General features: G+C 47.5%; 2 protein-coding genes and 1 long non-coding RNA gene across 5 annotated transcripts in view; 2 read left to right on the top strand and 1 right to left on the bottom strand.

Moving 5' to 3' along the window:
* Positions 1-439: 439 nt before the first annotated feature.
* LOC135283034 (uncharacterized) lies at positions 440-3,966 on the top strand. The gene is made up of 2 exons (XR_010348960.1): positions 440-583; positions 1,189-3,966. It is a non-coding gene; the product is annotated as an uncharacterized LOC135283034 (long non-coding RNA).
* TTF1 (transcription termination factor 1) lies at positions 2,401-11,713 on the bottom strand. Of its 2 annotated transcripts, none has more exons than XM_064393398.1 (12): positions 11,670-11,713; positions 10,943-11,043; positions 10,041-10,801; positions 9,008-9,252; positions 8,504-8,689; positions 7,368-7,446; positions 6,959-7,089; positions 6,232-6,460; positions 5,111-5,200; positions 4,831-4,896; positions 4,350-4,435; positions 2,401-3,965 (listed from the first exon to the last, which is right to left on the bottom strand). In XM_064393398.1, the coding sequence occupies exons 3-12, from the start codon at positions 10,790-10,792 to the stop codon at positions 3,772-3,774; spliced, it is 2,058 nt and encodes a 685-aa protein (XP_064249468.1). In that variant the 5' UTR covers positions 10,793-10,801; positions 10,943-11,043; positions 11,670-11,713; the 3' UTR covers positions 2,401-3,771. The 2 variants fall into 2 exon arrangements, with proteins under 2 accessions (XP_064249468.1, XP_064249469.1); XM_064393399.1 differs by lacking the exon at positions 11,670-11,713 and adding an exon at positions 11,222-11,651.
* A 642-nt stretch (positions 11,714-12,355) lies between these two features.
* Positions 12,356-14,878, top strand: part of CFAP77 (cilia and flagella associated protein 77) — a 57,986-nt gene continuing 55,463 nt past the window's right edge. The window contains exon 1 of one of the 2 annotated variants that reach the window (XM_064393563.1): positions 12,356-12,536. In XM_064393563.1, the coding sequence (XP_064249633.1) occupies positions 12,411-12,536 (126 nt within the window). In that variant the 5' untranslated portion in view covers positions 12,356-12,410. The remainder of the gene's footprint in view (positions 12,537-14,878) is intronic. The other variant, XM_064393564.1, reaches the window with a different exon arrangement.

Here is a 14,878-nt window from a genome sequence, read left to right on the forward strand (position 1 = left end):
GGGCGCTCGCTGCCTCCCGCGGGAGGAGCCTGGGAGGGACGGCCCTGAGGGGCGGCGGGGAAACTGAGGCACGGGCCGGGCCCGGGCGGGGAAACTGAGGCACGGGGCCGGGGCCGGGAAACTGAGGCACGGGGCCGGGAAACTGAGGCACGGGGGCGGGCTCGGGAGGGGAAACTGAGGCACAGGGCCGGGCCCGGGCGGGGAAACTGAGGCACGGGGCCGGGAAACTGAGGCACGGGGCCGGGGCCGGGGCCGGGAAACTGAGGCACGGGGCCAGGCCGGGCGGGGAAACTGAGGCACGGGGCCGGGCCCGGGGCCGGGCGGGGAAACTGAGGCACGGGCCGGGCCCGGGCGGGGAAACTGAGGCACGGGGCCGGGAAATTGAGGCACGGGGCCGGGCCTGGGCGGGGAAACTGAGGCACGGGGCCGGGCCGGGCGGGGTTATAGCCCTGGCACCGCCTCAGGGCCGGACGGTGATGGGTTCGAGCGGTGTTACAGCCCCGGCACCGCCTCACGGACGGACGGCGGTGCTCGAAAAGACTGGTTGGAAATAAACCACCATAAACTGGTGTCAACAGAGCAGGTATTTGCAGTGCTGGAGGCGAGGGGGGTTTCTGCATCTCCCTCATCCTTGTTAAATGCTGTGGTTTATTTATACAGTATTACTTAGTGTTATGTCATTATAACATCATATATGTGCTGGAGCTAATTTACATAATGCTCACTCATGCTTATAAATAGTTTTTTTCTACTAAGCTTGCTCCTCCCCAATTTAGGTGGTTTTGGGGGTCTTTGCAAATGAACTTTTCAGCTTTGTCTTCAGAGCATGTGCAGTTATCGTGTTCCTTGGTCTTTCTGGATCTAACCAGACTAAATTCTTCATTTTCTGGTTAATTTGCTTTATATTTGCCAATTTCTCATTTGTACATCCTCCTGCTTCCCAGTACAGCTACGCTTGTCTGTTTCTGAGGTTATTCACCTGGCAAATTTCTGTTTATTTAAGCATTAAGCAACTAGCTAACCATATACTGGCTACTGCATTGTAGAGAAAGTTATGATTCAGGTTATATAAATATACAAAGTTATGGTTCAGGTTATATTGGTGTCCTTTACCTCAAGCTACATAAGCATCTTGTAACTTTAACCCAAGTTAAATCAGCATCACCTTTCTCCCCCTCCTTGGCTAAGACCTTACAGGAAAGAGGGGTGAAAAAAGCAAGTCCCCGTTTGATCTTCAGCTGCTGCTTCAGCTTTGAAGTGCTGCAAACACAGCCTTGGAACTCGTCTGTCTTTGATATTGCCACACAGCTGAAGAGTTCTGTGCTGTACCACCACTCAGGCCATGAAGATGCCAGGGAAGTGCTTGGAGTGACACATCTGCTTGAAACACCCAAGTTTTTAGGGTGCTTTTACACCTGAAGGATCTGTCATGCTCTTATTTATAATGCAGTCTGATACACAAAGCTTTGTCAATGTTATTTTCTTCATCATTCTGTGAAGCCTCTTTGGTTTTTTGGTTTTTTTTAACCTCTGCAGTTTGCTCTGTTTGCAGTAATACTGAAATATCCACCTGAAAGAACTGCCTGTAATCCCATGGGTCTGGGGAAGAGGATGGCAAAGGGAAAAACTCCTCCTTGTGCCTTGCAGCAGCTGGGAAATAATCAACATGCAATTATTTACTCCTGTGCTCACAGATTGGACACCTCACCCAAGGAGATGAAGGGGAAGGAGTTTCCTTGCTCCATTCCCAGGGAGATGGAAGCCTCTTTCCTCAGGTTTGTGTTTGCCCAAAGCAGCCAGTGCAGTGATGGCTCCAAGTTTACAATTCCAGCCCTGGCTTGCTCGTATTTAGCAGAGAAACTGCTTTTAAGGAGTATCAGAAAGATTTTTCCTGGGTGGTTTCTGGGAGGGAGTAACAGGAGTGTTGCCCTGAGGTGACCCTTTGAGCTGGAATGCTCCTGGCTCACAAGGGAGTGAAAGTACCTCAGAAAAATATTTTGAAAGGTGGTTTTGAACCCCAAACATGCAAGATAATGAGTGGAGAATGAGCTAAAACAAAGGCATCTGTCCTGTCTGTACTGCTGATTAACAAGCACCAATTTCACCCTAATAACTGAATTACAGCTGGATTGAAGGCCAGGGGAATGCCCTGGAGCAGGGAAACCTCCCAGGCTTTGGGATCCCTTACTCACACCAGATCCTTGGTGAGTGACTGAGAGCAGCTGAATTAGTACTAACGAATAAATCATTACTAAGGTGAACTTCAAACCTTGGTAAACCACTGTTAAAGCTTTATTAAATTCCATCAACTTTATTGAACTCTGTCAAATTATTCTTTTCACTCTCTTTGGAGTGAGGTGCCACAACTGTTTTCTTTTAAAGCAAAGAATAAAATAAATCTCAGCATGGAGACAAAGTTTATTTCTGCAAGATTTACTTTACAAACTCAAAAACCAGGCATTGTTTGTGCTCTTGCCTGCACACAGTACAGAGCATCTCCATTTTCCAGGAAAAAAAGAAAAACTTTGAAAAATACAAACTTTTTAGGTTCAGAAAGTCAAGTTTTTCAGTTTTTAATCTTCAAACCCATAAAGCAACACACAAAGACCAAAGTGGAAGTGGTGTGTGTTTTCCTTCCCCCATCCCATTTCATCTCTTAGCTGGAAAACTTTTCCCTCAAAGCAGTGGCAATTGTTCCTGTCTCACAAAAATCCCAGTGCTTTCTCTCTTCAGAGAGACTAAAGCCAGACACAATTAAATATGGCAAATTTTTCTTTAAAATCCCTTGCTGTAAGTCACCTTCCAGACCCTCCAACAAGGCCTTTATTTCAAGCCATTGAAAGTTCTGGGTTTTCACTGATGATTATTAGAATTGAAGAGGGAAATTGTCACTTATCAAAATGACCCTGAAAAAGCAGGGATTGAGTCTTCTTGCTTCACTGTCTAGTACAGCATATAGGAAATATAAACAAGCCTCATAAAGAATTTACACAATAAGATACCTTTGGGGCTTTTTACATTAATTCAGTCAATTTACAAATAATCACTGCAGGCAGAGAGTTAAAATTATCATACAAAACACAAGTACAACCTCCATCTTATTACTTATTAAAATGTAGAAATTCTCCTTGGCAAAATAAAAATATATATGTATGCATATGTATATATATACAGTTTTGTCTCTGTATTCCAAATATTAAATACAACATTTTATATTATTTGTTTTGGTTAGCATGCAATGATGAACAGTAACAGACAAAAGTTTTTTTTCTATAAGGGTTGAGAAAAGTATAAGGCTGCATCAAAAATAAAATCAGTTGCTTTTAAGATACCTGTTAAAAAAAAAACTCAAAAGTTAGCTGTGGTGATGAAAACAGCACGTCTTAAGACTTGATTATTACAGTTTTAAAAGCAATTGAAACCTTTTTTCAGTGCCATGAATTTAAAAACAATAAAATTCTGAAAACCAAGTTCATTCATAAAGGGAAAACAGCAGCTCTGAACTCCACAAAAAAAGTAGTTTAAGACATTTAGAAAGCAACTTGTGTGCTTACATGAAAACTTGTAAAACCACAGCTGAATTAAATAAAATGTGGCACAAAAGCTCTGTTTAACTCAATCTTCAGGCTGAAACGAGGCAGTCAGAGGTGCTCTCCTGCCTCTTCCCCTGTCAGCAGCCTGGGTACCTGCAGGTGCTGAGCTGCACCCACTTTCAACCAGACCCATTTGCAGTTAGATATGCAAATTAGGCACTGCCTTTAGGACAATCCATTAATCACTCTCGTCACTGGAGTCAAAAATGTCATTGAGTATCTCATCATTGGAGTCAAAAATGTCACTGAATCTGAAAGCCTTCTGCTGCTGCCTGGCTGTTGAAGTGACCGAAGTACTGTGTTTCCCCTCTTCTTCCCTTAACTTTCCTTCAAGTTCTGGGAGTGCATTTTCATACAGATAATCAATGATTTCTATGAGAAAAAAACAAAAAGGGTTTAATTGGATCTGTAGAGGAACAGCATCTCACAGAAATTGTGTTGTCATTGTTAAATTCACAAAGTATCTGTACTGTTCTGATCACAGGGGATGCAGGGAGATCAGGCATGACACAAACATGCAAAGAGAAATTAAAATGCACAGTGTTAAAACTTTTCAGGCCAAGGTATTAAAAAGAACAGGTTCACAAGCAATTGCATGAAGAGAACATTGAAAGTTATAAAAAAAGCATTTAGTAAAATAAGTATAAAGACAAAGATTTTAGCCAATTTGGAAAAAACTGAACCAGAGTAAGTATCCTCTGAGATTCAAGCCAAAGCCTTGAGGAGCACATACATACAAACAGCTGGCATACTGACCAGAAAAAGTCCTTCTTTTCCATAAAGGGACAAAGGACACTTTTAGCCTATAAAACTTGGATTGAACATAGACTCTAGGAACATCTCTGCAAAGAGAAGAGTTCAAAAAATTAATTAGTGGTGCAAGGAACTATCATAAAGCTTAATTGTTACTGAGTTATCCATTCCTGAGAGTGATGCAAGTCAAACCCCAGCTTAGATTTAGGTAGAAAGGATGGAATACAAATAAAAATTATCCTGTAATATCAAATCATAATTTTTCCCATTAGTTGATGAACATTTGGAAGCACAGATACACAACACTCCAGTATTTGGAATGTTAAGGGTTTCAGATCTTGGCTTCCTGCTCAGTGCTATGCCAGGATACGCAACTGTAATGTTTCCAAACTGAACAATTCCTACAGTTGTAAAAGTATCAGAACTTTGATTCCTCTGCTTTCATTACCCTTTGAATCCATAGAAAGAAGGAAAGGAGGTTTACCCCATAGCATTACTGAGTTCATCCCAGTTTACTTCACTGGCATCCTCTGCTTTTGTTTCATACAACCTGTGAAAGTGAGACAGAAGCAGTTTGCAAGCAGAACTCAAGACATCATTCAGTGCTCCCAGCTCCCCCAGAAATTCCAGGACATTTTGTCCAGAGAAAGAATGATTACAAACCACGCATCAAGCTGCAAAGCAGGCTGTTCTCACCCTGCCAACTTTTATAAGCACAGCTCTAAAGTGGGAGATACAAAAACATCCCAGTGCTCAGGACTTGCCTTTTAATAAGAGTGATCTTGGTCCGTAATCCATTGGTCCCTCTGTGCAACCTCGGCGCTCTGGTCAATTTGTTTGTTAAAATTGAATTCCTTTGAAAACACACAAAACCAGGTTGCTATCAATCAATTCAAGAAATTCCAAGCATTAAGATGCTGCTGCTGTCACAGAGAGGCAGTGTTCTGCCAAGTGACAGGGGGAATTGAAGGGACACAGTTATCAATGGGAAGAATGGTCTTGTTTTACTACGAATATTAAGACAACAAAAAAGTAAAATGATATATTCAATAAAACTAGACACTTGGCTTTAACAACAAGCAAAACTATGCAAGAGAATGCACTAATCATTGTTATATGAGAGAAAAGATAGTGATTGAGAAAGATCCATCACCAATTGCCTCAATATTTTCCCATCATTCAGCTCCTGTCACTGGGGAGTCCCATTTCACAGCAGGACCTGGAGAACCCTTCCCAGCAACTGGGACATCCTACACAGTGTGTCCACCCCCAGGTGAGGTCTCCAAATTCACCCCAAAAGTGGGTCCAGCTTTTATAGGCCACAAATCAGCAAGACAAAGTGACTTGATTATATTTTTAGCTCAGGAACACCTGGATGTGATGGCACACTTCCCAACCAGCAGGGGCCAAGGCCTTGGCTGGGAGGTTTTCCCCTAAAATACCCTACAAAGAAGCTGCTATTCCTGTCAGTTGGGAAAGTTTCTCAAAATGATACATTTCTTGCAGATAACTACACAAGGTTATGTGAAAGTTTCTGAAGCAGCTGCTTTGGTGTTAAACAGCTGGCATAAGAGTCTCAATCATCTATTTTCAGCTAAATAATACTGCTGGTGTTAGTCACAATGCCCAGGGTTCAGCAGTAAGTCAACTCTGCTGCTCAGGCCTCAGCACACCAGGCAGAAATCAGAGCAAACAGATTGCTGTCAGAGAACTTGCTGCAGCTAGCAAGGAGTTATTTGTCTCAGACTCACCTGCAATTCCTCTTCTGTGCTCTACAGTCTCTTACCTGTCCTACCAAAGGATCATCATGGTACAAACCACAAGTTCTGCAGAATAAATACACCCCAGAACACATTTTATATGCCAGTTTAGTCCAAGCCCTCACCATTTCTGTTTGCACTGTCTCCAGTATCGACTTCCCACTTTGGTTTCAATCTCAGTCCAGGGCAGGGGCTGGTGCAGCTGCTCACGGTCAATCCAGAGATCTGTGCTTGACTCTTCCAGGGAGGAAAGAGAACTTGGGTTTTCTGTTCTCAGCTTTCTCCACATCACATCTTTCACTGCACTCATTAACTTCCGGGTCTCTTCCTCTGTCCAAGGACCATAGTTAATAGCTAGAATTGAAAACCCACCAGGTTAAGGCACAATTTATCATGAATGATTGGGGGAAAACAGGCAAAAGAGCAAATGTTTCCCTTTGCATGATTTTTATTTATGGGACCAACTCCTTAACACATGTCCTAGAAACCCTTCTGCATACCAAGCTTGAGAGTTCAGCCTAAACACTGAAGAACAGTCTGATCTCCAATTGTTATCTTTTTAAACCTGGCTGCCAAATTCCTTCTGCCTTTCCCATGAAATCTTCTTTTTTAGATGTCAGTTCTGTTAATAGAGTTATATTTGTTCCAATTTTTTTTCCATTTTCTTTCAGAGATCTTTCTTATCCTTTCCACATGAAAATGCAATCAGTGGTGTGAAGAAAAGAACCATCACTACAAATCAATTAATTAGACCTCATACTTGAAGGACTTTTTCCTTATGTTTAGGGCACCTATATTGTACAGTTCAAATAACATTACACAAAATGAATTGTTTTTCTTAAAATTACATACCTGACTTGATTTCAGAGAATTTCATAGCAACTGAGAGGTTAGAACGAGACATCAACTCAGAAATCTTCTTCCAATCATTGCCATGCAGAGCTTGGTACTTCTTTAATTTCTCTTTTTCTTCTGCAGTATACCTGGTTGAGGAAATGGGCACAGCTTCAGCTGTAAATTGAAACCATTTCAACCTCTTAAAGAGCTGTAACATCTGCAGGTGATCAGTGTTGATCATCACTATCACTTCAAGTCATATTTTAGAACAGAGGAATCAATAAGGGAAAATGAGCTATCAATTAAGTCACATTAACTGGCACAAATGGGAGAGATGAGCCTCATCTGAATCCATTTTTAATTTACAAATAATCAACACAGACTGATATTAGCATTCAGAAGCACTTGTAAAGTATTCCCTTACCTTCCTTTATAATTATTTGGGTCAAACATCTTCCTTGCTCGATAATATATCAGCCTCCAGGGCCGGGGTATGCCCTCAGCTGGAAGGTAAAGATCATTTTTAACAATCATTTCTAACAGTGGAGAGGCCACAATGAAACAAACCCCAAAACCCAACACCACACATTGTCATGGCCATGGTGCCAACAACAGATTCTTTCCACTCACCAGCTACAAACTGCATGGACTGTGCATTTGATCCAGGTGTGATTAAAATTTAATTGGCATGCTGAACACTCCCATTAAAGAGAGACAAGAGACAGCCACCAGGCAGGAGCTGAGGAGACCCTGGGTGCTCCCAGACTGTTCCAGCTGGGAAAAGCAGGCACTGGGGGCAGCAGCAAAAACCAAGTGAAGATCTCTGCTGCAGGGAAGATCCAGAGACCAACCCCTGGGATCACACAGCCACCCTGGGCAGCAGGGGGGACTGCAAGGCACAGGACACTGATGAGACTTTCTGCCAAATCCTCCCAGCCCAGGAGCAAACTCCCACACTGGAATCAAAGTCAGCATCAGGGAATTGTGCTGATGCAGAGGAAGGACTGTGTGGCTGAAATAACCACAGAGAACAAATCTGTAGTTTGATGCCAGCATCCTGATCCATGACAGGCTGCCCTTTACTCTGCCTTGCCTGAGATGATGGCACCAAACACAGAATAAAGCTCCTGGTGACTGAGGAGATCCCCATGCCTTGGAAGACTGGCATGGCTCAGTTCCTTCCACCCCCCTGAGTCCTGCACCTGCCACCTATTTATTGGTGACAATTTCACACAGGACTTAATCACTCACAGCTGCCATCAGTAACCTTAATTACAGTTTAGCAAATAATACACTTAAAGCCATAAAGCCCAAATGCAAGTCTGGAAGTCTTTACCATATTTAATCTCTAAACTCTTCCTATTTGAGATCAGATAATAAGAACAGTGGACTGTGCAGATTATCAACTACACCATGTCAGCACCTTCTTTTCTTACCAAATCTAACAATATCAGTGATTTTCAATTAAAAATACTTTACAGTATTATTATTTATTATTTTACAGGATATCACCAGGTTGCAGAATGCAACATTCAGCTGAGGATGAAGTTAAATACTCACAGATTTTTTCACAAAAATGATGCTCTGTTTTCAGGCGCTGGATGGTGTGTTTATCTTCTGGATACCTCGAGGTAAACAAAAGTTTTTCAGCACAGTCTATTCCAGTAAGTGCTAAGAACTCTTCAACGTTTTTCCGGATTTGTTTATTTTCCTTCTGGGTAAATCTGCCAAACTTGACAGCCATACCTAAAATACAGAAAGGTTAAAAAAAACAAAAATCAAACCTCAAGTACCATCTCTTGCACATTTCACTTATCAACAAATTCAGAGGGGAAAAGAGAAAACTGAAAGAGACAAAACCAGCTGGGAATCAGCAATTAACACACAAGTTTGGACTGAAATCTGCCAGTGTGGAAGCAGATGCTACAAAAGAAACAAAAAATCTGTCAGTGGAATGAAGTGAACCAGACCGTGGGTGCAACAGACACGACACAAGAGACTTGTCCCTCTGTCCAAACATCAGCACAGTCCCTCCTCACTGCAACAGGATTTCAGAGAGCTCACCCTGCTTTTTAAACTCCTTAAACCTCATGAGGTCTCTCCCAGCCATTTTCTTGATTGAACTGTCTGATATATTCTTCACATGAGGAATAAACTCTTCCAGTTGTTGTCTTGCAGTATCCAAATCCACAATTGAAGTCATGGCAGAAGAATTGAAGTCACCATCCACACTGACCTCATCAGAGGCTGCCAATTCAGCAAAGGAATTGTTCTGCTGCTCTTCACGTGATCCCAAGGCTTTTGGTGTCCTAATATAAAAAAAAGGCATAAAATAAAATAAAATACATCACTAGAACTCCAAATCAGAGATGTTGTTAACATCTCTACTATTAAAGGAATTAACATATTTGTTAATTACAGAACAAAAAATACTTCACACATCCACTGCCTTGCATTTCTAACCTTTTAACACAATAATTGTAATTTATTTCCAACTTTCTATACTTACAATAATCAAGGAGCTTTCTGAGGTTCTGAAACTCCACAAAACTCTCACACATGGGCACACTGAAGAATTAATGCCTCTTGCTAGCACTGGCCCACAGATTTTTTCCATCTGTCTCTTACTAGTGCTCCTGTTCTGTTTTCTAGACACTGCAAAGGCATCAAGAACTCCTTACACCAGCATTTATCTGCACACAACATTCAATGGTTCAGCTGACCTTACCAGCTGCTTGGTCAAAATGCACATGTTCACTATAAATATCAACTTGAATAAGTGAAATCCTTTTCTTTTCCCCCCATTTTTTTTAATGTGAATTGTTTGCAGGTAAGTTATTTCTATCCCTACAGTTCTAAAGAGGAGAAATGAGCCTACACTGAAGAAGAGCCTACACTGTTCTTAAAAACTGCTGTTGGATCTCCACAAGCAAACTGAGGTTTCAAAGCTGGTCTCTAACAGCACAAATGCTGTGTAAGTTCCAAATTTTCCTTTCAAACACACTCAAACCAGAATGAAGAAAAGACAAATAACACAACAGGAATGTATTTGGGGAGCAGAGGAAGGAAAAAAGCCCACAACAAAACCAGAACTTACATCACATCAGAGTCTGAGGAGCTTTCTTCCACGACGTAAGCGCTGCTCTTGGGGGCCTTTGCAGCTCTCCCAGCTGCTTTACTGGGTGTGGAAAAGGCAGCAGGGAGCTCCAAGGACACCTCAGAGGTGCCAGAGGCAGCATCACAGGCTCCATCCTCAGCTGCAGGTGAAATCCAGCCCCCGTCCTGCTCTGAGGGTGGCAGCAGTGGCTCAGCTGAGTCCTCCTGGCCACGGCCCTCCCTCCTCTTCTTCCTCTTCTTTTTGGCTTTCTCTTTGTGGCCCTTGTGTTCCTCAGGGGGAGGCAGCTCGCACACCTCATCCTCTTCAGGCTGCTGCTTCTCTTTCCTTTTCTTCTTGTGTGTTTTGGAGTACCCACAGCCAGCAGCACCCTCCTGGCTCACAGGGACACAGCTGAGCTCGTGGCTGCTGTCCTCTCCCTTCCTCCTCTTCTTCTTCCTCGGGGAAGCAGCTGCTGCAGTCCCATTGCTGACCCCCCGTTCCACCTTCACAAAGTAATTATCCAGCAGAGCCTGATGCTTCTCAGCCTTTCTTTTCAGTTTCTTCTTCTTTTCCCTGCCCTGTGCTGCTGGATCTTCAAAGAGCACTGGGGAAGCGTGGCCAGGCTCTGCATCTTCCACAGTTTCAGCATTTTCGTGGTTGTTGTTGGACTCATTTGGTTTCCTCTTCTTCTTTTTCTTCTTCTTGACAACATCCTGGACTTGAAAATCACCTGAATGGGCTTTGCCTTTCATTTTTCTTCTCTTTAAGTAAAAGAGAGGAGTTTTATTGAAGCGTTGTCATTTATACAGTTTCTGTTTACAATAAAACATCCCCCAACAAAAAGCACAAAACCCACCCAAAACCTTAACAATTAAAAACCCAATTTTATCTCAGACTCTTACTTTTCAATCCAGTTAGTTTTGTGAAGTGCCTAGGAAAAGCTGCTGCCTCCTTTGTCAAACAGATGTGCATCACAGCTGCCCCCAGCCTCCAAAGTGCTTTCCTACAACAAGAAACACTTGAATAAATTCAGTAACTATTAATAATTAACTATTTATAACTATTAATTTAATAACTATTTGGTTTTTAATAGCTAAGCAACGTCTGACTGGCACGTTCAACTCAGCTTTCAGCACTGAAACAGCGCCACGCCAAAAGCAACAAAGACATACGAGACTCACCAGCAGTAGCCCCAAAATTCCCTGATCAGAAGCTCCTGAGGGGCCGAGCTCGGCCCTGCCGGCAGAACTCAGTCACACACAGGAGGCAGGAACCATTCTGAGCACGTTTTCTACACCCAGCGCGTACACAACTCTCACCGCGCAGCACCCCCGCCCTTGAATCTCGCATGCCCAGGGCAGCTCGCCCCGCCGGCCGGTGCCGGGCATGCCCTCCCCGGCAGCGAGGGGAACGAGCGGCCCAAAGCCCCGCGGAGCTCCGAGCACAGCCCGCCCTAGGCCCAGACACCGATACACCCCGGCTGAGCGCGGCCGGGCCGCGCCCCGCCGCTCCGGGGCTACCGAGGGAGACTCCCGGCGCTCCCACGGCGCTCTGGGCAGCCCGGGGTGGGTGTGAGGAGCCCGCAGCCCGCCCCGGCCCCGCCGCCCCGCGCCCCCGGCCCGCCGCTACCTCCACGCGGTGTGCGCCCGCGCCGCCGGCCCCCGCAACCCGCGCCCCGCTCATCCGTTCCGCCCGGCGGAAGCGGCCCCAGCCGGACCCATCAGAGCGGCGCACCGCCCGTTGCCTGGAGACGGACGCCGCCGCGCGCGCCGCGAGTTCTGAGGGAGAGCCCCGGGAACGGGAACGGGAACGGCACCGGGGCCGTGCAGAGAGCCCCGGGATAGGAACGGCACCGGGGCCGTGCAGAGAGCCCCGGGAACGGGAACGGCACCGGGGCCGTGCAGAGAGCCCCGGGATAGGAACGGCACCGGGGCCGTGCAGAGAGCCCCGGGATAGGAACGGCGCCGGGGCCGTGCAGAGAGCCCCGGGAACGGGAACGGCACCGGGGCCGTGCAGAGAGCCCCGGGATAGGAACGGCACCGGGGCCGTGCAGAGAGCCCCGGGAACGGCACCGGGGCCGTGCAGAGAGCCCCGGGAACGGGAACGGCACCGGGGCCGTGCAGAGAGCCCCGGGATAGGAACGGCACCGGGGCCGTGCAGAGAGCCCCGGGCTCGGGATCCACACCCGGGGCCGTGCAGAGAGCCCCGGGATCGGGAACGGCACCGGGGCCGTGCAGAGAGCCCCGGGATAGGAACGGCGCCGGGGCCGTGCAGAGAGCCCCGGGAACGGGATCCACACTGCGACCACCGAGATAACCCCGGCACCGGCACCTCCGAGACTCCCCGGCTCCGGACCGGGCCCGGCCCAGCATGGCGGGCGGCAGAGCCGGGCCCCGGCGGCCGCCCATGAGCTTGGCCGAGGCGGGCCCGGGCACGGAGAACGAGCGGCTGGGGCTGGTCCGGCTCAGCATGCTGCGGAACCCGCTCATCATCAAGGTGAGCCCCGCTCCCATCCCTCAGCCCCGAGGGTGGGGGTCAGCGCCCCCGAGGGCAGCTCCACAGCTGAGAAGTTTCCCCTTAAAGCGGTTAAAATCAGCTTTTTCCCCCCCACGCTGATTTATCTGAGAAGGAAATTGTGTTTCCCCGCTGCTCCCTCACAAGCATGGCTGTGTGTTAACCAGGGCACAGGGCAGGATGGGATCTCCCCGCGAGGGTTTTCCCAAGTGCCGAGGGCTGGGAGCACTCGGGGACAGGGTCAGATGGCACTGGGGCTGCAGAGGGTCACACAAACGGTGTCCCCCTCAATCACACTGCCCTCGGAAGGGGCTGCCCGGGGCTGTTTGGAGCCACCGTTCTGGAGGAGTTGAAACTTGTTAAAAGTTGTTTCTAGTTCAGCCTCTCTCAACAATGTCACCTCTATTCCATGGCCTTCCCAAAGCAGCACAGCTCATCTCAGCTTGCACACAGATGTACAGACTGTGTGAGCTTTCTGTCAGGTGTGGAGAGTCCTTACAAATCCATCTCTCACATCTGGGTTCCTGTTGGAGTTGTTTCTTTGTTGGAAAATTATGTGGGAGATCAACTGCTGAACCCCCACTTTCTGCACTGTCTTTATTCTCCTGCTGTGATGATTTTTTGTCCTTGTGAAAGACCAAGCAACGCCTGGCACTCATCGCTCTGCTCTGAGCAACAAGGTGCTGATGGGTCACAGGCTGGACTCGATGATTTTGGAGCTCTTCTCCCCCCGAAGCCATTCTGTGGGTCTGTAATTAGCATTTTTAGACCTGCTGCGGAGGTTCTGCTCCCTTCCCGAACTCCCGGCACTCCTCAGCTCGTTATTCCCACTCCCATCCCTGCGCACCGGCGGCTCGCAAACTTTTAATCACCAGGCTTCGGTCGCTTCCTCCTCCTCCTCCTCCTCCTCTCCACCCCCGCAGCGGCTGAAGTGCAGCTCTCGTCCCCTGGATGGCACTCGCAGAACGGCTTCGTGCTCTCCCAGCCCGAGCATCCCCGGAGCCGCTGCTCCTCGCCTTGCCCTGCCACAATTCCTGCTCCAAGCCTTCTTCCCCCGCTTAAACCGCGGCTTTCCAGCCCGACTTGGGCTCTTGGGCTCCCTCCCTGATCGCAGCTGGCACCGGCGGGCTTGGAAGTTGGAGGTGAAATTAGGGAATTTGGAGTGTCACTGGAAATGTGAGGTTTTGCAGTGTTGAATTGTTTTGTTTTCTTATGAAACTCTAAAAATCGATTGGGGAATTTTGTCAGGCAGAGAAAAAAAGGCAGGCTTTGCCTCAGAATTCAAAAGCGGCTTCACTTGTTCAAATCCACAACTTCTACTTTCTTTCTTTTCTCTGGATCCCTGAAGTTTGATGAGAAGGAGAATTCTTACAGAGCATCCTGGCACTGGGAATTCTGAGCAATTTTAAATGGCAGGGTGTTTTAATAAATTAAGACACAATCTGGATTTATGGAATCCAGTGAAACTAAACTTGGAGCAAGTTTTAGAAGGAAGAGGTTGTGTTCAGTTTCAGTATTCTGGACCATTTCTGTTCTCTCGAGGCTTCTTTGCAGGAGGGTTTCTGCTGGTAGGGATGTGAGGGATGTGAGGAGATTTGCACCCACCTGCTGGAGTGAGCAGGGTGATAACAGGGACGCTTTTCACTCTTGGAACCAGCAGTAATTCCACTTCAGGTGGGTTCTGCTGTGGAGTTTGTGCAGCAAACTGCTGCCCCCCTGCAGCTGCTCCCACCCTGCCCCGGGGAGTGCTGGATTCACAGGGTGTCCCTGTGTCCCTGCCTGTGACAGGGCTGGGGTGGCAGCGTGCTGGACAAACGCTGGCACTTGGCACTGCACACACCGGTGGTGGCACACTGACAGCACCAGCCCTCTGCCCTTCCTCCTCCTCCTCCTCCTCCTGCTGCTTCCAGCTGCAGCCTGGAGTCCCCTCCTCGCCAGGACAGCCCTGGGGACCCAGCCCTCTGGGGAGGATGGCCAGCAGGACCCAGCACTCTGGGGAGGATGGCCAGCAGGTCCCAGCACTCTGGGGAGGATGGCCAGCAGGTCCCAGCACTCTGAGGAGGATGGCCAGCAGGTCCCAGCACTCTGGGGAGGATGGCCAGCAGGACCCAGCACTCTGAGGAGGATGGCCAGCAGGTCCCAGCACTCTGGGGAGGATGGCCAGCAGGTCCCAGCACTCTGGGGAGGATGGCCAGCAGGACCCAGCCCTCTGGGGAGGATGGCCAGCAGGTCCCAGCCCTCGTGCTGAAACCCAAGGACACAAAGATGGTTTAGGAGAAAAGGACAAAAGGTTTGGAGCCAACTGCAGCTTGGGGGAGTGCTGC

This window comes from Passer domesticus, chromosome 18 (genome assembly GCF_036417665.1).
Source record: "Passer domesticus isolate bPasDom1 chromosome 18, bPasDom1.hap1, whole genome shotgun sequence".
In the NCBI taxonomy this organism is placed as follows: domain Eukaryota; kingdom Metazoa; phylum Chordata; class Aves; order Passeriformes; family Passeridae; genus Passer; species Passer domesticus.